Source organism: Chinchilla lanigera, unplaced genomic scaffold (assembly GCF_000276665.1).
Source record: "Chinchilla lanigera isolate Chin_1 unplaced genomic scaffold, ChiLan1.0 scaffold00004, whole genome shotgun sequence".
Taxonomy (NCBI): Eukaryota; Metazoa; Chordata; class Mammalia; order Rodentia; family Chinchillidae; genus Chinchilla; species Chinchilla lanigera.
Genome location: NW_004955405.1, coordinates 14,402,135 through 14,428,389, shown reverse-complemented (window position 1 = coordinate 14,428,389; position 26,255 = coordinate 14,402,135). Strand labels below are relative to the sequence as shown.

The window sequence follows — 26,255 nt, the reverse complement described above, 5'->3', positions numbered from 1 at the left end:
AAAAAATGACCTGTGAGGATCCCACATGCCTAATTTTGCATCGTCTAGAAATAATACCAATTGGCAAAACAAGCAAACTAATGAGCAACGCAGGTGGTATTTTCACTCTTCTTAGCTTCCAGACATTTTTATGAGACAAACAGAAAGAAAATGTAGCTGGAGCTGAACTGCTATTTAAATATTTTATTCACAATTCTTACGTTAACTTAGTGATCACTTTGTAAATTCTGTCATATTTATCTGAAAACTGTTAAGAATGTCCTTAGGAAAGGGGAAGTTTAGTTGCTGTTCAACTCTGACTGATCTCAGAGTATCTATGCAGCACCCTTAAGAAGGGCATGGAAAGAGGACACACTCTTCTCTGGTAAACATTGTAATGACAAGCTAGCATTTAGGCTGACAGAATACAAAAGTCTTTGGCAAGCATACAAGCATAAAGTTATTTCAAGGGCAATTAGAGCAGGGTTTTGTTTCTACTGTACATACAAAAATATTTTTTCTACCTTAAAATTGAGTACCCAAACATAAAGATTTGTGGGTTTGGATTATTTTCATTAATATTTTGGGAAAATTGCATTCAGGAAATAATAAAGTATTTTGTATTAAATAAAATATTTCCTTAACTTTTTCTTTTCTTAAAGTCTCCACTTTTAAAGATACTTACTCACAATAACGGGATAGAAAGTAACAAATTGTCAGATAATTTCTATGCTAATTCACTATCACATTTACTTTGAGTTCTTACTAGTAGCATAAAAACCAATTTTCTATTAGACAAAATCTAAAACAGTAATTAAAACTTTCTGAAGATCTTTTCATTCCTTTACAGTACATATCATTTTGCTCCATGTAATCTTTTTTGTGATGAGTGATGAGAATTATTTTTTATTGTGATGTAATAACCGTGTTTTGTATATTGAGTGACTGGACTATGGACATATGGTGTAAACTCTTTGTACTGTCTCATTTCCTCATTCGTCACTGTCTGTCCTTGGGCGTGGTGCTGTGACCGGTGTTACCAGGTGACGACAGTACAGGAAGTGAGCCGCCATTATCACCCCCAGAAAGGCTCCCCATCAGACGTTCTAGTACCAGAGACAAAAACAGAAGAGGAGAAACATGTTTCTTACTGACGACAGGTGCTTACACGTGTGCTTCTGACGAAGGGATCAGGAAAGGTAGGCATGCATTTGATCAGATCATAACAGGTGATTTAGTAATTAAATAAGTGCTGGAGATATATAAAGTGATGTAAATTGTTCATTCATCATTCTCTGGGGAAGACTGGTGTGCCTTTCTTCCCACCCCACACCCATCTTCATTCATTATAAACATTTAAGGCTCCTTATCAGCATAGACTGATGGTCATATCAGAAAGGCTTCTCACCTTTTTCCTTCTTCTTTTGATTTTCCATTTGTCTGTGGGCAGAATTTTGGTGGAATATGTAAATAAATCTTAAATCACTCATCTACTTAGTTTAATATAATGTACTTAGCAGTGTTTAAAATATTTTTCCTTTATTACAACACATAAATCTAATTGGCTCTATGAATATATTTGATAGGTAATTGGTTACTATAAGAGAGTGATAAAGCTTTTTTCAAATTAAAGTCTTAAATATACTCTAAATTTCTTATCTAATATCTCAACAGTTTTTGTCAGTGTTTTATCTGAGCGTCTCAAAGTTTTGGAAGTACATATATATGTATTTAAATGTTACTTGAGAACTTAAAAATGTTCATATAGAATTTTTCTTCAGGAACAATATGGTAATTTTAAGTTCATTACTATTTTTCAACAGATACTAAACAGTGCTTGACACATTAGGAGTTGTCAAATGAATGAAAATGGTGGGTGGTGTCTCTGTTAAACAGTATGACAGAACGATCTGTGGAATTTTAAAAGATTATTGACTAAATTTGAATGAACACCAACTACAGAATTTTTACATTAGTGCAACTGCATTTTTAAGATAATGTGCTTGTTTTGTATTAAATGCAGTTTTTTTCCTGTTTAACTTTTTGCCATTTGAAGCTTTAAGTATTTTGTGATGAGATTTCTTTGAAAATTGTCATTGTTCATGTTATAGTTCCCATTTTTTCCAGATCATATATTGTCCTCTGTTTTTATATCTTTGAGTCTCCAAAGAGAAGACAAAAGACTCTTCTTTTGTTTCCTGATTAATTATATTTTAAATACTTCTCCATTCCAATTATTTTCATCATCTGCATCTGCTCCTTGAACTACAATGTATTTCAACCATTTGAATGTGTTCGATTATTTACTATGTTACATTTACCAGTGTGCTAGAAATATTTAAATATTTTGTGAAGATAATTAATATCCTATTATAGCATTTGAGGAAAATATATGTGCATACATTAAATAGATAATAATATCTAATAATATACTGAGTATATTCTTCTATGTGCATTGGATACTTAAATTGTTTTATATTTATGTATGTATGTATGTACATGTATACTTGTATATAGCATATATCAGTACATATTCATATGTATGTGTGATTAAATTTATGTACATTTTGTGCATCTGATGAAGTATTCCATGAAGCATTAATATCAACTCTATATATTTAAGAACTTTATTAGAAATTTTTTTCTACATTAGACAATAGTTTGAATTTTAATCTGTCAAAAAAATTACAGATCAGAAAAGCCTTTGCAAATTATAAGGTACTATGTAAATATAAACTTTTAGTGTACAATTGAAAATTTTTGTGAGCAAAGCAATTGATAAGATATTTAGTTTTATGGGACCATTTTAAGTTCAATTTTATTTTGCAAGCACAAATTTTTGTACTATTGAAGACATCTTTAAAAATCTTTTATGAGCTTTAATGCTTTATCATTTTGTCATTTTTTTGCCATATCAACTCTTTTTCAATCTTGGTTAATTCTTTTTGCAGCAATGTGGTCTGCTCTCCTAGGTATGATAACATTTTGGGGTAATTTAAAACATCTTTAGTGTGATATACTACCATAATCTACCAAAAATTCATTCACTTATTTTTCTCCTTCATTTTATGTAGTGTGTAGCTATCATTTATTACCTCTACTTAGACATTTATTTCCTGTATGATCCCTTCATTTACCTTTCATATTGGCCTACTGATTTTATTTTAAAATTCTAAAAATTCTTTCATATTAATGATAATGTACTACTGGATTTCCATTGCATTCTTTCTATTACTTAAAAATATAGTTGGATATACATGAACAAAACTTAAAGATTCTCTTAAAGAGTGAAATTGAAACACACAGAACATATGCTTTGATTTATACAGTAGTTTTTAAGGAAGCATATTACATAAACAAAAATATACATAGAATGTGAATTGACACTTGTAACATTGCCACAAATAAGCACATGGTCTGATGAACTGAATAAAGTGCAAGATGTATATTCAGATGTTGGTTTCAAAAGGTGTAATATTTTTTACTCTAATGACTTCTATTTTCAGTTACTACAGAAAAAGCTTAATGAGGCTAAAATTTATCAAATTTTCTAACCATAAGTAAATATATAGAATAAAGAAGTACAAAAGTATGTGAATAATATATAATTTTATTAAATACTTGTTACTAACATAGAAAGGGATCTCTTTCAAGTGGATATTGAAATTATGAGCATTAAAAGTAAAAGGAACTGTAAGCAGGATGAACGACATTCATCTAGCAAATTATAATTTAGACATATAGCTAACAGAATAACAATCATCATTTATCACTCATATAGTTAATATAAAACTGTCAAATAGATCTTTATATTTTTCGAGGTCCTGTAGGTAGTATGAAAATTGTAGAAGACAAAGTCATAATTTTTACAATGATGGTTTCTGGGTATTAACAACCCTTTTGATTCATGAATATTGACCATGTTTCCCCTTACTCAATACTAATCAGTGTTTACAGGCTAGCATAAATGTATACATGACAGTCAACTTTTGTGTCGAATAAATTTATTTTTCTACAATTTCCAAAGTTAATATTAGGTACTTTACAGAAAACTAGTAGTAATTAACCTTCCAGATAATGAGATTTTTTACGTAAGAATAAATTAACTGCAATTCAAAAAATCTATTTAAGACATCCTCCAATTAACTCTATAACATCTACCGGCACAGAAAGAAATACATACCCTCTCATATTTTATTACAAAGAATACTAACAAACATTGGCAGAAAATTTTTTAATTAACAGAAATTACATCCTAGAAAACTTTACTATAATTAATGGATTACCTAAATTTCCATTTAGAAATATCTCAGAGAAGAAATGCAGTCCACTGAAAGTTAAAGGATGTGTATTTGGGGAAGAGATATTTGTCATTCCCTTTTTTTTCCTGGCCAGGTTTTCCCTGTTATAGATTTCTTATTGCAATCCATATCTATATCTGTGATGATCTCACATAAGTCATATAATCAGGTAAGTCACCTCTCTTCTTGCAATGAAAAGTGGAGGAATAACAACACCTTCTATCTTGGAAGTTCTATCAAAAGATACGATTAAAGAAAGGAATAGCTGGTAGGAATGTGAGGACAAACAAAGAACTCATCTTTTTTCCTTCCACAATCATCAGGCATGCTGTGTGCTCAGTAGAGTCGAAAGTGTGCTATGCATTCTAACATGATAAGTTCACCAGAATTTTATGTGTTCATTCACCTTTGGTTGCTCAAAATAAAATATATTCTCCTGCTCTATAACAGCTCTTCACTGGAGCTGTCAGAATATTCATTTCCAAAACTGTGTAATAGGATATTTTTAATCAGTATTTGCCCTGCTTTTAAGACTTTTCACTTCAAACTTTACATTAGATGATTCCTACTTCATTTAACTGCCTGTTAATATTTTGTAATAAAAAATATTATGATATATGAGTCCTTCCAAAGGAGACCTTAATGCAGCGTTACTTGAGTAGTTAAGGAAAACCATTGGGTTAGTTTGTGAGAGGCTGCTTTATTCTCTATGGTTATCATAAACAAAAGATCAGGATAAAATATAATAGAAAAAAGGGGAATTAAAGTCAAAATTTTCTCAACTTCTGGGAGATGAAGGAAAGGGAAGAGGTTGGCTGAAAACATATAATCAAAATCAGATGTATTTCACTGAAATTATGACACAATTTCTGTTTAATTCACTTTCTTTTCATTTATTTTTATCCAAGTGGTTAGAAAGGGGCATTCCACCTTATATCACCTGGATAATGGCGTTAAATGTCATTTTTTAAGAATTTTCATTTAAACCCTATAAACCTGGAGAAATGAATATGCAGGAAAAAAGAGTTGCTCACTTAACGTTAAGCATGCTTCATTAGCTTATCAAGGGGGATGGGGATTTAGCTCAGTGGCACAGCGCCTGCCTGGCAAGCGCAAGGTCATGAGTTCAGTTCCCGGTACCGGAGAAAAAACAAACAAACAAAAAACAACATTAGCTTATCAAGGAATAAAAATGAAAAGAGAATCACAGTTCATTATTTATTTTCAGAACCACATTCTGAAATTTAAAAATATTGATCAAGTCCCTATCTTACTTAAATTGCTTTGCCTAATTCTTAAGAGTTCTGGCATTCTCCATGCCAAAATTAAATCAATACTAATTCTAACCTGGAAAGTGGTATATTTTTGACTATTACAACCATAATTTGTGATAGATGGCTTAATCATTTGAGAATGACAGTTACAGTGAGTTTCATTTTTTGGATTTAAAATTTGTGTCAATATTGAATGCTTTTTGAGCTCAAAAATAGCACTTTTGGTTACTCTGCATGATATAGTCTGTCTGTGTCTATTTTCTGGTTAAATTCAACTGATGTCTGTGCATTTTTTCATGAAAGGATACGAAAAATCCCGAAGTTTAAACAACATAGCGGGCATGGCAGGCAATGCTCTGAGGCTCTCTCCAGTCACATCACCCTACAACTCTCCTTGTCCTCTGAGACGCTCTCGATCACCCATCCCATCTATCTTGTAACCCAACTGCATCAGCTGGCTAAATTGTATTAATTCCAGTACTGTTTAACCCATAAGGGAAATAATTAAAAGTAGAATTACTCCGGGCTCCATTAACACAGTATAAGTCCTGCATGAGTCTACTACTTGAAGTCAGAAATGCCACATGAGTAGCTAGCAAATCTTATCCTGGCTTTGAAGATTATCTGAAGTAGGATTATTACTTCTCTATATTAATTGCCCTGGTATCCCCTTGCAATAAAACGACATATAGTGTCAGATATTGGCCAGTACACTAACACATAAATGTATATTCAGGGAGATATATTTAAAAAGCGTGCTTCCAAATGCCAGCTACTTTATTGGAACTTCATTTCCTGTGACTAAACCATTCTGAAGATGTCTGGGATCCTATCCGAATTGCATACAATATGACTTTGGTCAGTTCATTTGCATGGGTCATGTTGTCCCTGTCACTGAAAGCAATGTTGCAGAGTTTGGGAACTATGGCTCCAAGATATGTGTACTTTGCATCCAATCATCCTGCTGACATGAAGGCATTGGTTGACTGTTCTGCATGTTGAAATGTGGGGTGGGATGAGGAGTTTCTCCTTGGCACCCTTTCCCTTACTCTTTGGTAGAAATATTTGTTTTAAGGTGGTTCTGAGTTTTTGATTAATTTACTTTTCTTCCAAAATGCTGTATTGGAGTTCTCAATGTCTTTGGTTGTTTGTACACAGATAACTGCAAAGAGGTTGTCTTTACTGGTTACACGCAAGCCGATGCCAGATCTCTTACTTAATGACTTGGGGAAGGCACAAAACATGAGAGAAAGGTAACTGCCAGCCAGGCTTGCATTGCTAGAAATTGCTGCTTGGTACTAGAGTAACTTTTTTAATCCCAAGATTTATCATTGTTTTCAGAAGCAAAATGCCAAATATTACCCAAAGCTCTGGTGTCCTTTTACCCACCTCCTTTACCTTTATCCATTAATTTTTGTGCAAATTACAAGTCACTGGTTATTCACAGGCTTTTTCAACTAGCCTTAAAATTTTGAAGCGAATAACAAATCAGATGTCTAGGCAGCGTTTAATCAGGTGCTTTGTCCTGTATGTTGTTCCTGTCTTTCTGTCTTAGCTCCCAGTCCTAACTGTATTTGCCATTTGTCTTCATGAAATGTAGAAATGCCTTGATAAGGTATTCAAAATTTTATTGCTGGATTTCCTCCCTCCTGTCCCTTGTCTTCTTTGCTATTTGAGGCAGCCTCTCCGCTTTGAGTATAAGTTAATGTTGCCCTGTATACTACCTAAATTAGCCTACACTGTGAATCTTTTTAATAAGCAGCAATTTCGCCATGGTATTTGGTTGTGCAACGTAGTGTAAGTTTCTACTACCTAGCAACCAGCATTCATCAACACACTCCAGCAAAATCCCAAGGGAGTCTAACTGAGTGTAAGTGGAAGGAAGTCTGTTTACACGTCCCTACCAAATGTGAAAGCAATAGGGTGTCCGATGTTTTGGGGCATATAAAAGGAGAAAAATGCCATGATATAAATAGAGAAATAAATAGTTTTAAGGTGTCTAGAAACCTTGAGATTAGTGGTTAATTCCTAGATCTCATGTTTATTTTTTCTTAGAAAGACAATTGTCATTTTTATTATTGGACAAGAAACATATATTACTCTATATTCTCGAGTCCTAGAGCATGACCAGCATGTCAGAGATCTTGTACAGCGATGTATTTATCCAGACACACATATCTGATATTTAGAGATGCTGTGATCCTTTTGATAACATCAAATATAGAATGTTATAATTATTTACATTTATGGTAAAAGAATTAATATGTTGTCTGGTGCTGCTGTTATTGACTGCAGTGTTGTGCAGAATTTGTCATGAATTTTTGACTGCTGAAAAAGAGACATTGGAATTTAGCCATACCAAGGATTGTACTGGAAACAACTTCTGCTACTGAATGTGCCCTGATTTGACCAGGTTGTACTTTGAAGAAGTCCCTACATCTTCATGAGGCACTAAATGCTTGTGCAAGAGGAGAACTGTGGCTGGAACTGCCTTGGTGTTACCCATGTGAGCGTTCTGCTTGGAGACTGATCAGTGGCCATAGAGGAACAGCTGTAAATACCAGTATGTGTGCATGGAGCCACTGCTTTGGCCATCTCGCTTGGAGGGAAGCCAAGTTCGTGATAAACATCTCTGAAGCTTCAAATAAGGCCCATATTTCCTTGCATTCCTCCTCACGGGCCTGCTGTAGGTTGTGCTGTGAATTATACAAGGCAGTATACTGATGTAGTATAGATTTGTCTTAATTTTGTGTATTTCTACTTTATGGATGGATCCTTAATTGACTATGTTGTTGTCATACAAAACACTTATGTTATTAGCTTGTTAACTGTGTTACAAAATTTTTAGTGTCTGTTTACCAAAACTGATCTATTTTTAGTCTCATATTTGTTTAGTTCTGGAAAAATCTTTATGGCTTAAAAGAAGTTCACCAACAGTATTGCTAGTTTAAGTCTTTTGTCATTGTTACCTCAATTATAAATATTACAAAATATAAAATTCTGGCAATGAGAGTATTTTTTTATTAAATGATCAAGGAATAAAGTCAGTGTATAGTAGAATATTAAATTATATGATAAGATGTATATTTTGCATAAAAGAGATATTCTTCAATCAATTAATTTTGTGAGTTTTGTGGCTAATGAAGCTTGTACCTGTCTTTAAAATTGTTGTAGTTGAAACTGTGTAAGAGTTTTTCATCTTGCTTAATCAATATTTCTAGAATCTATTAGTTCCCCTGGGATTCTGAATATAACATATAACCTAATTATGAACCCCTGTATCGTGAACCTTTTGTGAACATTTCAAGGTGCATGCATAACCTTGGTGATAACCAATGGACATGTAACTAACTGAAATGAAGAATAAAAGGCAAATGAGCTGGGGATGAACTGATTAAATTATTCATATTATTTGCTTGGCTTCTTTGTGTTGCAGTTTTCATTAACGTTTACTATTTTTATGCTTCACAGCACCATATCCAACACTCACATCAATAAAGACTTTGAGGTAAAAGGATTTTAAAACATGTATAACTCTTGGGGCTGGGGATTTAGCTCAGTGGCACAGTGCCTGCCTGGCAAACACAGGGTCGTGAATTTGATTCCCGGTACTGGAAAAAAACCAAAACCAAAACAAACAAACAAACAAAAAAACATGTATAACTCTTGTTCTCATTCAAGTGTTCAGTATATAGCCAGTGTTTTCTTCTTCTTTTGCTTCTCTTACTTGGTTTATCTAAATGCCTCTCAGAATTCTAAAATTGTGAAATGACTAAGTATATGTAGTACCTAATATTCATACATAACATTTATAGGGCATTTTATAATTAATACTAAATTTTCACAAATGTTTTCCAACTTAATCTCCATAATTCTGGAGCCAAAGTTTTTTTATGTGATTTGTAGTAAAGTTAAGGATCAGAGAGGATAACTATTCATTCACATTTTTGCTACAGATACCCTCTCTTAGTTATTATGCCTTAAATATTTCTTGTAGATGGAGCATCATAAAGATGGCTTTTGTCTCGACTTCTGACAGTGGGTCTCTGTTTCAGCTTCACGCCACACAGAGCTGTTATGCCATTTGTACGGAGGGTGTAGATTTATCCTATGACATTTTATAACATCATCCACAGGTAGAAGGATAAAATGAAAGAAAAAATGTTAGCAAATCCAACACTTTCCCATAGTTCATGGGCAGAAGTTCTCTTATGACTAAAAATATTCTGTGTTGATTATTGAAATGCTATTAAGAAACTGATCTTACAACAGGGAATGTGTCTGCATACAATTATTTGTAAAGTATTTTTAATGATTGTGGCAGGATTTCTGCAAGAAGAAAAAAATTCTAGAAGGATAAATAGTACAACTCAATAATTATATTTACTCTCAGTTTTTGATTAAAAACCAAGATTGAATAATTACGAATATAAGGTAAAGATATTCATTTTGTCTTTGAAATAAATCAGAAGATACACTCATAGGCTAGCAACAGTGACCTCATCTTAAAAAGACAGTGAACATGTTAGCAGCCTACATTTCAAAGCAGAGACTTTAGAGGATTTACAGTGTGGTTGAGGACACACTGAGCTAAATGAATCAATTAAGATGTTGAAATTCCTGGAAGTTTAATGAGATCAAAATATGTAGTTTAAAATTTTTCCTTACTATACAACAATATTCCAATATATATTGCCAAATTTAATTAACTGTCTAAATGCTTGAACATTATTTGCAGGCCATCCTTGTGCAGGGGCCCTGCCAATCTTCTCTGTATTGCTCTGATTTTAGTATATGTGCTGCACATATGCACAAAATACTTAAACATTATGAAATAATAGATACACATGAATTTTCTCTCACATGAGTTCATTATCCTTAATATTGATTTCATATTTTATAATTCCCCAATAATTAACTTTGTTTAGAAGATATACCTTTTTAATCCTTTGTGTTCACTTAACTCATCCTTTCCTCTTCTTATTGAATGGTTAGAATTTTTGTCACTGTCCTAGTAGTTTTGACTTTCCCATAATGTCATATTCTGCAAACTATACATGTGCCATTTTGTTAGCATCTTTCATTTAGAAATATATATTTCTGTTGCCTCCATGATTTGTCATGCCTCAGTGTTTTGGTTACTTTTCTTTTTTTGCTGAGACAAAATACCAGATGCCAAGAACTAAGGAAGCAAAGCTTTATTTTGCTCACACTTTGTGGAGGTTGCAGTCCACACTCTGCTGGCTCCAAGGCAGAGAGGCACACAGCAGAGGGCAAATGTTCATGGCAGCAGAAAACAGCAAAAGCAGCAAGAGCAAAAAGGGAGGAGTGCAGCAAGTATTTTTCCCTCCCCTATATTGTACTCGGGCTCTCCACCGTAGGGTGTGTGTAACACTCACACCCATCATCCCAGCATTGGACCACAAGTCAATCAAAAACTCTAGAAGCCTTCCCCATGACTTCATGAGGCTTTAGGGGGACATCTAGATACAAACTTATTGTTTTTAGCAATGAATATTATTCCATTCTTTAGTTATGTCATAGTGTAACTCAAGAACATTGTATGTGTCAGAGTTTTCAGAGAAACAGAACCAATATATAGGATTGTTTGTTACATAATGAGATATACTATAGGAAATCATCTCATGGAATATGAAATCCCAGAAGTCCCACAATCTGCTGTCTGCAAGCTGGAGACCAAGTGAATTAGGTGATATGTTTCCTGTCTGAGTCTGAAAGCCTAAAAATAAGAACTCATGGAGTTAATTCTAATCCAGGTGGGAAGGTCTAGACACAGGAGGGTCAAAAGTGTAAATTCCAGTCCAAGTCCAAAGACCTAAGAGCCAGTCATGTTGCTATTGTAAATCCTGGTCCATTAGCAGAACACTGATATTCCAGCTCCATCGGTCAGACAGAGGGAAATGTTCCTTTCTCCAGTCTTCTTCCACTCAGACACTCAACAGATTGGATGAGGCCCACTCATGTTTCATAGAGAAGTCTGCTTTACTCACTCTACTGAGTCAAATGCAAATCTCCTCCAGAAATAATCTCAGAGACACATCCAGAAATATGGTTTAATCAGATTCCTGGCCCAGTCAAATTGACAGAAAATTTAACATCATAAATCCACCCCTTGTAACCTTCACACTCATAAGCCTTTCCTGAAAACATGCTAAATCTTCAAATAAGGATAATAGCAAGATCACGATTCTAGCATAATGCAGTGGACCCTCTATATCCACAGCTTCTGCGCTCAGAGATTCAATTAATTTTCAGTTGAAACTATTCAGAAAAGTTTACCTTAGGCTAAACATGTACAGTGTTTTTTCCTTGTCATTACCCCTAAACTTTATAGAAGATATACATAGACAGTCTGCAGATGCTGTGGCAGTTTATACGAGGGACTTTGCCTTCCTTGAATTTTGATATTATCTGGGGGAGTGTGTTGGAACCAGTCTCCATTAGGATGTAGTGAACTATACAACTATTCTGCTTTCATTAAAAATATATTAAACTCTTCTCCAGAAGAAAGGTAAAGTCCTTTACAGTTGATTATGCTTCTCTCTAATACCCAATAGCTTAAATACTAGGGTATAAATTGCACCCTATGGGAATAATAAAGTGACAAAAAGACAATTTATGCATATATTCAAGACACTCAAAGCAAGAAGGAAACACCCATAACTGGGAATTTAATCATGGCTGATTTTTAGAACTGCATCCTTCCTCCACACAGCCTAGGTTCCTTTTGCCTTCAGTAAGCTGATTGTGGTTCTTTACCTTGTGGAGTGACACAAACCTTCATCATTTGAAAATCTTCACCTCCATAGACCTCAATTACAAGACATAATAAAAGACGCCCTGAGAGATTACCCTAGATTCAGACATGTTCCTCCTGCCTGCATTGCACAGTAGCAGTGCAGTGTTCTTCATAGTAAGTAGCGGTCACTCTGATGGCACAGTAACTGGTCTCTTTGTCTTTTGACTCAAAAGCCTGTCATAGAGTCATTGTGCTTTTCGGTGGAAGCATTACTTTCCTTGAAAGTATTAGCTGTAGGCCAGCAGGGCATAAATTTGTGAGAAGAGGCAGCAAAATTCTGCCTTTTGGTCACTAGGAGTAAGGTTTATGGTGTTACCCCACTTGATTCCTTTCTATCTTTCTATGGGAGAACATATCTTTCTATGGGCCAACATGTCTTTCTATGGGAGAAACCCTGAAAGCAAAATGTCCTTTTGCAGAAACTTGTCCTTGCTGTACAAGCTGTTGACACTTAGCTGGAGCTATGAGAGTGTCCATTTATAGTCAAATCAGTCTTAGTGGAAATCCATGCTGTTAAGCCTATGTATAAAGTTCATACCTGCCACGGTGGAAAATCTCTTCATAGCACATTGAGTAATGACAGGGGTGTCTGGAGAAAAAGACTGACTGATGAGTAATCTCATTTACTTGAGAATTGTAGTCTTTCTCTGATACTGTTACTCTGTGGTAAAAATTCACATGGGACACAATTATTTTCATAAGTTTTGCCCAATCTAAAGATAGAGGTCTGTTCACACCTACTTCCACACATTTCCTTCTCAGGGGCTATCCAAGTTCCTGACCATCCAGCCATGCCATTGTTTACAGCCCATGTATCACTATACAGATTCAAGCATGGCCTTCCAAACGAGGAAAACAACCAGAGTCACAGATCAAATTATGCACATTGGCAGATTTTTACTCACCTCTGCCTTTTGAAGTTGTACTAGAAAGGGGCCTGGGGTTCGGCAGCTGTCCACACTCAGGCAGTGGCTACCCATGACTCTGAATCACCCAGGAACTAGACCAGAATCTTTTCTTCCCCTTCCTCCACAGAACCAAAGTAACAAGTTGAGGCTGACACTTTAGGCCTTTGGGCGACCCTTCATCTTACTTATATCTTCATCGTCTGCCAAAGCCCAATTACTGCTATACCACTCTCATTGATGAGAAAGTACTTGTGTGTATGTGCATCTTAGTAGCTTAGTGTGTTAGATAGCACTCAGCTCATGATAAGCTGCTCAGGTTGAAGGTAAGTTGGTTGCCATTTACTATTCAGCCTCTATTAGGCTGGTAGAAGTGCAAAGACTGTTTTGTAAGAGGACAGTACATCAATAAAAGATAGCACAACTTTATTCCGGAATCCAAAGGACCTGTGTGGTTATTTACCTACAGTTTCCTGCCCAAGGTTCCGAAGAACATTCTTTTTTTTTTTTTTTTTTATTTTAAGGATAAAAGGAGGGAAACATTAACAGACATACAACATTTTACAACATATCACAAGCACAATACAGACAATACAGAGTTACAAACAAAGTGGTAGGGAATTAACAATGGTGGTTGTATTACATATTGATATCTTCAAAGTGGCTTCTCATGAAAACAGATATAGACATGCAATACTGGTCAACCAAAGACTCACTGACAGTTTCTTTCAGCATAGAAACAGCAGATAGAAGAACAACCATGTTATCTATCCTGTATATACATACATACAAAATTTCTCCTTCTTTCCCTTCTCTTTTCCCACATCCCAGAAGCCCTTTACTCTTCGGTGGTTTCCTATCATTTCACAGTGTCTATCATACCTTCGAGTTTAAATTAACTCTTTCAAGTTTTACACTAGTGACACAATGCGGTGCTTGCACATGTATGTTTGATTTATTTCACTTATGAGTATGGTCTCTAGTTGTGACCATTTAAATATAAAGGCCTCGAGTTTATCTTTCTTTATAGCTGAGTAATATTCCATTATATAAAAGTACTTATCACTGATACTTCAAGAACCATTGGATGGCCGAACAGCTTTTAAAATATGCTGAACCAGTTGAAGAAATGTTTCTTTTTCCGGGCCTCGCTCAAAACTAGTAGCTTTTTAGATCATATAATAAATGGGCAGGAGAAACACTTTCAAATGTGTTATATGCCACCTCCAAAAATTCAGAGATGACCTGTATTGTGTTGTAATTCACTTTTAGTTTTTAGGGGGACCAGAGTCAACAAGTTATCCTTCCCAATGAAGGGGATATCTTGGCATGCTCCATGCCACTGGACCTCTAGAAATTTCACTGAGAGATAAGACTAAATTATGGTTTCAATTATTTCTCACCTTCTGTCATAATAAAAATTACTTATTAGTTAGTTGAGACTAGAGAGTACTTTCTGCTCACTGGATCCCTTCAGGATAATATCACAGGACCAGTGTGGTAGTTTGTAAAAGTGAAAGACAACAAAGTTTCCTACAAAAAGAATTATGAAATCAGTAGGAGACTTGACATAACCCTGAAGTAGAACTGTGAGGGTGTATTGCTCGTCTTGCCAGATGAAAGCAAACATTTCTAATGGACTTTATGGACAGAGATGGAGGAAAAGACATTTGCCAGATAATAGCTGCATACCATGCAAAAGGAGATGTTTCAATTTTCTCAAGCAGCAAAATCATATGTGATGCAGCAGCCTCAGTTACAATCCCCCCCTTTACAAACTGATTATCATTCTCTAAGATTGATTCTTTCCTCTGCACAGGCCAAATAGGCCAATTGAATGGGGATATAGTGAGAATCATCACCCCTGTACCTTTCAAATATTTGATGATGACAATCTCTGCAATCCCTCCAGGAACTCCAAACTCCTTTTGGTTTACTAGATGTTCTCATGGCTTCCATCTGACTTTCCTTATCATAGAAGCCTTAACTGCACATGTCAAGAGAAACGATATAGAAATTCTGCCAGCAGCAGAGCATATCTATTCAAATTGTGCAATCCAAACCTGGGGAAATAATTACAGGATGAGATCAAGAAACTCCTGAGCCCAGTATAGGATGCACGTAAGCTAAAATTCTGTTATTCACTGACTGCCTTTAACCCCTATATTGATTGGTGAAACAGTATTATTTTATTTTTCCTGGAATCAGTTGATTCCAAGTTCAAGACAAACTGGAATAAAGGTGCTCTGAAAGTCTATATGAAGGTCTGTGTGACAGACATTTTCAGTTTACTTAGATAAGTACCAAAGAGTATAATTAATGAATCATGTTAAATGTATGTTTCCTTTGCACTTATTTTAAAGTTTGATTATTTTACCTAGTTAGCAAAATAGTGCTACTAATAACTGCAAGTCATGTATACCATAAATGAATTAATTATAACTCCGACACTTGAAGATTCAAATATATTGGTTAATATCTTGTAGACTTTTTTCTCTACAAAAATAAAGATACCAAAAATTACAAGAGAAATCAATAAAAAGGAAAAACAACTATAATTCTCTAATTTTCCATTTCATAAATCAAGTGTTTTCATTTTGTCAATTTCCTCTTTCCTTTTGCTATTGTATTATCTTACTAATGTGTATACCTACATGTTTGCTTGTGTGTGCTTAACCCATCTGCCCTCAATTTGGTCTCCATTTACCTTTATAGCTTTAATACATTTAATACATGTCTTCATTTACTGTGTGCTAACTATGTACATCTCAACAAAGCATACCAGGGTAGCTGCAGGATGAATTTCTGACACCGGTTTCTAATCTTGGCTCTGCATGAGAATGCTGTTGTTACCCTTTAACAAACAGATATACGTGCTTAACCTTGAACTTTTAAAAATTAGAGAATTCTGGGTAATGGCCTAAACACATAATTATGGCTTAAACACATAATTACTTAAAAAGATGTTTTCCGCATGTTTACTATTAAGAAATGAAGCGAAAAAGAATAAATAACAAAATCATCCATGAGTTTCTCTGTGTCGCATGGCAGATAGATATCTGAAATTACATGTAACCAGAGAGCATTTTGTCCTGGGTCAATTTTTTAATACATAAATTCACCATCTTAGCAAGGTAAACATGAAAAGAAAGTATAATATCTCACTAAGTTATGTCCCATACTTATCCATTTGCCTAAGCCAAATAGGATTACTTTTTCCTGAGCATTAATATTTTCTGTATGTCCATTTTATTTTAGTTTTGGGAGGAATATTTTCCCTGAAAATTACTTCAAGATTTGAAGTATTGGAAGTTATATGGAAAATTTTAAGGTCATATTTAAGAATGAAGTAGTTATATCAATGTTATATTTCCACATTATAAGATTAATATCATCAGGCATTATAAGATTAATCAATGTTATATTTCCTGTTATAAGATTAATGTCAGCAGGACAACTTTCTTTACAGTGATTTTATGCATGTGATGATATATGTCCGTGTCAGATATTTTGACAGTGGTCATTTACTTATATTATTTGGTTAAAATATAGATATTCAGTAAAATTACTACACATTGTAGAAATATTATGCCCCTACTTATTATACAGTTTAAATAGTCATTTTCTAGGAAGACAAATATCTTTATTAGGAAGTTCTTTATTAGTTATAACATCGGATCCCATATTGGGGGTGCTATTGTTTGTAAAATAATTATATGTATTATATAACTCTACAGAAAAGATATCAACTTTTCAGTATGCATTTCTTATAATTAAAAATGAGATAAAATATTCCATACAAATCAAAATCAAGCAATTTACTTTTGGGAAAGCAAACTTTTGGGCTCTTGGTTAAATATGGTAAGTGCTTAAAATTATTTTTAAATAATTAATAAATGATTAAGATACTGAAATGATTAAGATACTTTGACATTAATGAAAACTACATTTTTATTTTAGAAGTAATGACAAGTAAAATGAAACAACTAAAAACACTAGCATGCAAAAGAGGCTTCTAAACATAATTGACTTGTAGTCGTTCCTGAAACCTTTGTCTAATTACTTGGCTTGGGGTTTTCTTTTATTCCCTTTTGAGATATTTACCAAGGTTACTTAAAATATCACTTAAAAGCAATTATTTCTTAGTGCCTAAGAGAAGCTATTTTGATAAAAGACATACTCAATTTGCTGATGATAAACAGGTGAAAGGTATCAGTAACTTGTAACTGGATTGTAAACAATTATGTAAGAGATCAGTACCTAATAACATATGTGCAGTATATATACTATACATACAATACATATACTGAATGTATGTACATGCTGTGTGTGTACATTTATATATAAATAAATATATCTACATCTATCTATATCTCTCTGTCATCTACCTATTTATCTATCATGTCTGTCTATCTATCATGTTTATCTATCTATCTCTCTATCTCTATCTATCTATCTATCTATCTATCTATGTATCTATCTATCTATCCAGTTCTCAGTTTTACTAGTGAGAACTTGGTCTCACTTGCGTTTTTACATTTCACCAGTGACCTGGTCTCTGTGGAAGAAAAAGACCATGATTTAAATGCTCTACATGATGTTCTCTAGCAGGAAGCTTAAAAAAATTATAGGAGTTCTGTCTGTCTGTCTGGTAGAGAGCTACAGAATCTAAGATAATAATGATTAACACACAGCTGGATATACAGACAAAACAAAGGTGTGAGATTAAGCAGCAGATACTGAACACTTCCTGAAGCAAGGTCATTTACTGTGAAAGAAACAAAAATGATAAATTGAAGTGAAATAAATAGTTCTATACTTCTAATAAACCATGTGAGAATAAATTCAACATAGAAGGACCAGAAACATTCTTTTCACTAGGGGTCTTTAAAAGGTTTGCAATATATAAGAGAGAAACATAAGACATCATTAATTTTCACCTTCCCTACTGAAGAGTGAATTTAAGGAATTACCTTTTAGATGCCCTGTTTTTATTTTCAACTTTTAAGTAGGAATTTCTCCACTACTTTGACTTTTTCACTAGTCAAATATCCTTTGTCCTGCTGCCACAGACCTTATAAAAATCATTCCCTGGTGCTTCTTTGTTGGAGCTCTGAGCTGCTTGTCCTTTGCTGCTTTCGGAGTCACAACTTGCTGCTGCTTAAAAAAAACATTTACAATTTTTTTTTGGTTTTTTTCTCCGGTACCGGGAACCGAACTCACGACCTTGCGCTTGCCGGGCAGGTGCTTTTGCCGCTGAGCTAAATCCCCAGCCCCAACATTTACAATTTTTAATATGCTTAAATTTATTTTTGTAACAATGCCTCAGACTAATTTCATTATAACACATATTTTCCAAGGTTAAATTTCATAAGTTTAGATCTATTTGTTATTTATGACAGATAATTTTATGTTCAACAAGTGTCAGAATATCAAGGTGGAAAAAAGACTTTTCCTTTGATGGCAGCTTTCTCAGGCACCAAATGTACGTCTCAGAGCTGTTATTTGCATGTATGTCTCAGTGTTGGTACATGGCTTCTTGACTATGTGGAAAAATGTGTGGACATGCACAGGCCACATTTAGAAGACATTTTCTGACCTGTCACCAGTTAGAGAACCACAGGCAGAAAATTTCTACAGCATCATACCAACCATCAAAACAACCCTTCTCTAATAAGCTCAGTCAAATGACAGACTCTTTTATGAACAGAATAGTCATGTAAAAAGTATTGATTTACCAAATCCTAGCTATGACAAAGATGTCCTTAACATTCTCTGCTTGAGTAAACTTTAGAAAAGTTTCTCACTGACTGTAGTTTCCTGACTTTCCTATGTTTACTTTGTTTACTTTTGGAAACTTGCATATATAAATTATTTCCCTGCACTTTCACGATGTAACTGCTCTCCCAAATCTTAGCAGTTTTAACACTCAAGATGCTTTTTTTTCCTCAAAGACTTGTGGAGCCATGATTTTGAGATATAATAATCAAGAAAGAGGATGTCTTCAGATTTTGTGAGAAGGGAAAAGCCAACTTTGGTAAGTGTCAATTATCAAACACGAGTGATCAACGTACACTGACTGCTCTTCCACCTAAGTTTCTTGGTATTTTTAAATTACTTCTTCTGGCATTTAAAAATATTCCCACTTCTCTCTCCCTAGATTTAATCTCTCTCCCTTATTGAAGTAATCTCTTTTTTCTGTGGTACCAGGAATCAAACTCAGGACCTTGTGCTTGCCAGGCAGGTGCTTATGCCTCTGAGCTATATCTCTGCCCCCCCCCTTATTGAAATAATCTTAACTCCTACTGCAACAGTCTTAAATAGTCTTCTTCATTTGATTAACTGACAGAGTGGTTCTCTGACAGTTCTTTAATGTATATAAGTTGTGTCAAATCACAACACCAATTTTCAGGACCCACGGGATTGAGCTGGGATGTGGGAAAGTTCCAAGCAATCTATAAAACATGTTAATTTTGAAACAGATATTTAGGAGTTCTAAAGAATATCCTAAATGTTTGAAAATCATTAATATTCAGTTGCTTGTGTTCCATTCTGAAAGAATTCAGTCCTCTTTTTCTGAAATGAGTAAGTTGACAGGAAGCTATATGTAAATTAAGTTTCTTTCTCTCTCTCTCTCTCTCTCCCTCTCTGTCTGTCTCTCTGTCTCTATCTCTGTCTGCCTCTCTCTCTCTTTTTTTCTCTCTCTCTCTTCATTTTGCTGCCAAGGAATGTGATGAAATGATTAAGTCAGGACTGCCTGCTCCTTCTCTGGACATTGTTCCTCCAAGTCCTCCAGCAGGCATTTATCACTCTGTCTCCACTACCTAACATAATCCCAGGATCACAGGAGATTCTTAATATATACTTGTCAAATTGAACAGTTGCCTAGATTGATCTTTTGAAATTTATATCTCACCAAGTTCTGCTTTCATGTTCATCTATCAACCTCTGGATAAACCACAGACATTTTTAAGCCTGCCATTGTAGATATTTATGATTCTGCTCCTCCTTACCTGTTGAGGTTCAACTATGAACTCTCATTTGATTCCTTTTCACAGTATCCCCAGCACCTAAAGAGGTGTCTGGTATACAGTAGACCCTGATTTTCTCCCCGTCTGTGAACCTTTTGTCAGTGTCTTACAAACTGGACTGCACTTTCTCAGATATTAGCACCAGTGTAATCTACTTCAATTTGCCACGGACTCTGTGTTGGTATATTTTAAGGCTCTTATACATTTCTTTAATCTTTTTCCTACAAGAATGCCAGAGGTAATTCCAAGGGCCAGAACTTCACATTACTGATCTCCCCTGATGCCTCCCCTGCTGCAACTAGTTCAAGTAATTTGTTCCTCTTATACCTGTAGGTAAGCCTACTTAACTCACCGTAAAGAAAGTGGGTTTTAGAGTCAAAGTAAATTTGAGTGAAATTTTGTCCTCATCCTTTACTAGGCATGCTATTTCTAGGAAACAGTTTAAAAACTGCATATATTATAAACTTATAAACTAGTGAGAATACCTACATTGTATTTTGTCATGAAGTCTGAATGAGAGGACATATATATATGCATCACACTACTGTGTACACTGATTTTTCTCAGTAAACATAAACTGCTATTATAATTATGATGTTATCATTGGTATTTTGCAAAGAATTTTTACAATTTAACAGCTTATACATTTTTCCTTTGTAATTTATTTTATTCATTGAATATATTATGAAGCAAATTGTAATATGAGGTTTTCAACCTATTTCCAATTATCTTTAAAGATAATTACATCTTCCTTTTCAAATTCATCACAACATCGAGATGGACATACTTTCAAATGATTTTTCTTATTATTTATAGAATAATGTCGAAGGATTGGGGGTGACATTTTATAACAATGAATACAAAGCAGCAGAATGTATTGGTACTTTAAATGCTATATAAAATTTGAAATTCTTACCATAATTCTTGAAGAATCAAAAACATAATACATATTATATGTATTCAGTTTTGTAGAATAGATTGAAGAGATTCTAAGATTACCCCAGGTCAGAGTAAGATCCCCAAAATTAAATCTTTAGTATTATAATAGCACATTTGTATTATATTGAGGATTCTGAGAAAATTACCATGTTTCCAGAAGTATCTTGTTTTTATCGTTATTTCACATTAGGTTTCTATTCTGAACTAACTAAAGTAATAGTTATGGTCACATGATCATGATTTTCTAACAAACCTATGCAAAATGGACAATATGTCCTCTTTTACCTTGAGAACAAAGGAAGCAGAGACCAATATTACTAATGACAGCACTGACACAAGGTATTTGGTTGCTATTTTCTGAGCTAAAACTGCAAAGACAACTATTCCCTTATGTAACTTGTTTTGGGGGGTTTTGTTTTGTTTTTAAGTAAGAAGAATGTACAGATTTGGGAGAAGAAATTACTTTAGTATTGATTAATTTAGAGATTTTGGAAAATCTATAACTCCTCCAGAATCTCTGCATTAATCTGTGATAGGTTCAATTAATGAAGAAACTTGCTAGGTGCAAAAAAGTTCAGTTCTTCTGTCTTTATTCTTCAGGAAATAAAGCTCTATTTTTAATTTTAATAATGCCAAAGAGCTCTATTTTTAATTCTTAGAAATTTTAAATCTTTTACTTCTCTATTTATTAAATACTAGATTTTTGTTAAACATGTAGCTAGTGTTTTAAAGGTTGAGGTGATATATGCATTTGCTCTATTAGCAAATTAGCTAAGAAGTATGGGCTGAGATATATGTTTGAGAATTGTTAGCATAAAGATAATATCTAGAACTATCAATACGGGGATGATAACCGAGGAGGTATTTCCAAATATGAGAGAGAAGGATCCAAGGACTGATTCCTGAGTCACCTCCTCATCAACAGGTAAGAAGAGATTGGCAGAAGAAGCAAATGGGTCTGAGACTGAGCATATGAGGTAGGAAGAAAATCGACGGCATGAATGAGCCTAAAGGCTTAGAATGAATGAAGAGGATACACAATTGTGAGAACCGACAGTTGAATTCAGCACTGAAAAGGTCATTGGCCCCAAAGGCAATGTATTTTAGTGGCGCTGTGGAGGTAAAACTATGGGTAAATGAGATTTAAAGATGGGAGACCTGGAGACAACACATAAGGACCCTCAGCCTTGCTAAAAACAAAGGGGAACCACGGACATAATCCAATTGTAAATGGAGAAGAATGGAGTTAAGTGGCTTTTTTTCTGATGTGATAAGAATCACAGCATACTTCTCTAACCAGAAAAAAAACAAGGCAATATTTGGAATATTTTTACAAGCACATTTTATGTATTTCTGGCAAAAAGGAAGGTTTGTAAGTTGTACTTTATATGAGTAGATAGTAGTACAGAGACTCTGGATTGAAAGAGATTTCAAGTGGTTGACAGAATTGATCTGGAACTTTAATTTTCTATCTTTAGTGATAAAATCTGTTTTCAAATTAAATTTTGTTTGTATCTTTGATTATCTTCTGTTGTAGATGTTAAAGTTTGAAATCTGGGGGTTTGCTCTTTGCTATTTTAAACAATAATATATTGAATATATTTATCATTCAGTTGATCGACTGGTATCTTAGACAGAATCTAAAATCTAAAATTGATGGTTTTTGGAATGACTGAATTAACTACCTTCCTCTGGAGAGGATAGGTCATAATAATTTAATCAGGCAGATTTATATGAAAAATATGTCTGGCCTCAGCATCTGCTTTCACTACTTCAATCTTTCTTGTATCCTACCCCTAACAGATACTAGTTACGTATCAAAAATAACCCAATTTTTGGTGAATGTGTTTGACTTCTCCCAAAATGTAACAGGACAAACAGAGTGACGGGAGGATAAAGGCTAGATCCACTCCTGCTTAGGGAAGCATGACATTTCTTAAGACAGGGAACGAGACAAGTTTTGGAAGGTTATCAAGAACAATAGATATTTTGATGTGAATATTTACACCCCTTCAAATTCATATTTTAAAATCTAAGCACTAAAGGAAGTAAGGCCTTTTGGAATTGATCAGAGTGTTCACAAATGAGTCTTTGTAAATGGGGCCACAGAGAATTACCTTCTCCTTTCCATTATGTCAGTACAGTAAAGGTGTAATGTATGAATCAGAAAGCCAGGGCCTGGAGCTTGGACTTTCATGCTTCTAACATTGTGAGGAACAAATTTCTGTTTTCCATAAAGCACTTAGTTTATACTATTTTGTTACAGCATTCAAAGTGAAATAAGGCGACAGAGATTTGTACCTACTCCCTCATGATATCCCAGAAAAATGACTCCGATTGTGGAAAATGACTGAGACCACCTAGTAAAGTGAAACCCTAGACAGCATGACTTATAGGCTTATAGATTCTCTTAGCCAAGGACAGTCTTCCATTTAGATATATAATACTAGAAGAAAAAAGTTTAAAATATAGTAAAATGGTGGATATTTATTGCCTTAAAACATCATTTAGTGCATATGTTCTGGGCCTTTTCTCAGTCATTCAGCAGTAGTGTTATGGTTTAGGTCTAAAACATCCCCTGAAAGTCTTGTGCTAAAAGAAGAGGTTTTGGGAGGTGCTAGATCACGGGGACACTGTATTTGTCAGTGCATCACTGCACTGATATGTACGTAACTGAATGTGCTTTTAGGGAATGGGGCCTTTTCTGAACAGGTGGGTGCCAGGGCCTGTGGCCTGTGAGAATGTGTTCTTGCCCCTAACTTGTCCCTTCAACCTCTCTGCTGCCTGAACACCATGGATCAAACCACTTTCCTTTGCTGTGCTGTTCTGCCATGTGGTTTGTGTCTTGGAGCCAGCCAACCATGGACTGAATCCCCTGAAAAAATGCGCCAAATAAATCTGTCCTTTACGTTGCAGTTGTAGGGTATTTCGTCCCAGTGACCAGAAAGAGACAAATACATTTGTTAAGGGCACAAGTTCTTATCTCTTTCTAGTCTCCCAATTTTAGTATGATCAGTATTATACTTTTGCTTTTCACATGGACCTGTACCTCCAGCCTCACACTATCTTTCCGTGAAGCAGCATGGGGAGGTATACAGGGCAAAATGCAATGCCAGTAAGCTCCTGCTTGCAATTCATTACTCAGACTGAGTTACATGGTTAACTCAAGGGCCAACGGAGGACGGTACATTGAGGTGACAGTGTTTACAATCTCTTCTTCTGAAGGAAGGCAAAGAAAATAGGGCTAGAAACCAAAGTGGTAAGGCGGCTTATAATTTCTGTCATTCTTTGTGTGCTACCCCAGCTCACCCCAAGAAAAAATGTCAACTTGAAAGACAAACATGTGTTCAATTGTTAGTGAGAAAAGAAGACTAGGAACCCTTCACTTCTTAAACCGTGTAAGACCTTGGTATGTTTGTTGACTTATGGACAAAAAGGGATGAACATTTCAATAATGACTGCAGTTGCCATTGTGAGAAAAAAGAATGGAATTGGGTTTTAATCAGATTGGAAAAATGTGGTCATATGATACTGCTTGCAGCTAATTTATAGGATGAGTTAAAAGTTGCATTGGTCACTCACTGTATAATATAGTTTTTAAAAAGACTTTGACAATTTATATTTGCAGCCATAAAACATAACCAAATATTTAAGTTTATACTACAAGAAAGAAATTTCTAGAAACGCACACATAGGTACTCAGATATCTGTTGACTTTATTACCACACTTTCATCTCTGCATATTTTCAAGTAAACATTATTCAGATGACTAAGAATGAGTCCTCAGGGCTTAAAATGTAGCTCAGTAGTTAAGCACTTGCCAGTTGATATTCACCACTGAGAAAACAAAACAAACAGTTCTCCACAATAGTTGACATTTAAAAGCTGTAAACAAGTACTATAAGCCAGGTGTGGTAGTGCATACTTGCAATCCCAGCACTTGGGAGGCTGAGGCAGGAGGATCATTGCGAATTTGAGACCAGCCTGGGCTACAAAGTGAGCTCAAGGCCAACCTGAACTGCACAGTGAGACCCTGTGTCAAAAAGATGAAAAATAAAAAGTACTATAAAGAGTCAGGAACCAGGAAAAAAGTAATAGTGTCTCTTATTTATATAAAGCTGTCTGTAGTTCTAAAAGACTACAAAAGAAAGTTTTCACCTTTCTCATTGGTGTGTCATTTCAGAATTACGTGGTTACTGTCACAAAATAGATGCACATAATTTTTATATTTTGTTAATTAACAAATAATTATGGATTCTCCAGTCATTTTTTTAAGTACACTAATTTAACAAAGCCCATAAAGTCCTTCATGTCATAGAATTTACCTTGTGCTGCAGAAAATGCACAAAAATGTTTCCTATGACCAGTGGTAACGAGGGATACAAAACATGTACAGCTGTGAGGACAGGGAGCTGGCGGTATAGGTGCGTCGGAATAGGGGACAGTAAAGGAAAGTCTGGCCCTGAAAGAGGTCTGTGGCAAGGGGGCTCAGCCTGAGAAGGTGGAAGAGCCAAGCACAAGTGAAGCAAGCAAGAAGCAGCAAGGAGGCAGAGTGGTGGGAGCTGAATGAGGAAGAAGGGGATGACTTGGGGTACAGATCACATGACCATGGTAAAAACAGCACTGAAAAGAAAATGAGACTTAAAATTGTGACCTTAGTTGATCTAATTAGTTAATGTAATTCTTTTAATGGCATATGAATATACCGCACACAGCAAATCAGGTTACTAACAGGACTTTAAAATAGTCTTTGGATAATTATATTTTATATTAATGTGTCTCCTTGGATAATTATATTTTGTATTAATGTGCCTCATAAATAGTATATGCCGTAAATAACGTGTGTATAAATGTGCCTTCAGTGGTCCTAAAAGATTTGACTTTATCTTTTGAAATTAAGTCTTGAGTCCCTAAATACCCGTAGCTTGTGGTTGGCTGTGCAGAAAGCATCCTGGCTAGTGTGTGGGCAGTGTGGGGAGAGCCGCCTACACCGTCTGACTCAGCTC

The 26,255-nt window shown here is 34.8% G+C and overlaps 1 protein-coding gene across 1 annotated transcript in view; it reads left to right on the top strand.

Annotated features, from left to right (window-relative positions):
• Window positions 1-7,943, top strand: part of Kcnc2 (potassium channel, voltage gated Shaw related subfamily C, member 2) — a gene marked incomplete in the record, with an annotated part of 179,334 nt that extends 171,391 nt beyond the window's left edge. The window contains 2 exon segments of the mRNA XM_013517673.1: window positions 1,023-1,178; window positions 5,858-7,943. Coding sequence (XP_013373127.1) covers window positions 1,023-1,178; window positions 5,858-5,994 — 293 coding nt within the window.
• Between the last annotated feature and the right edge of the window lie 18,312 nt (window positions 7,944-26,255).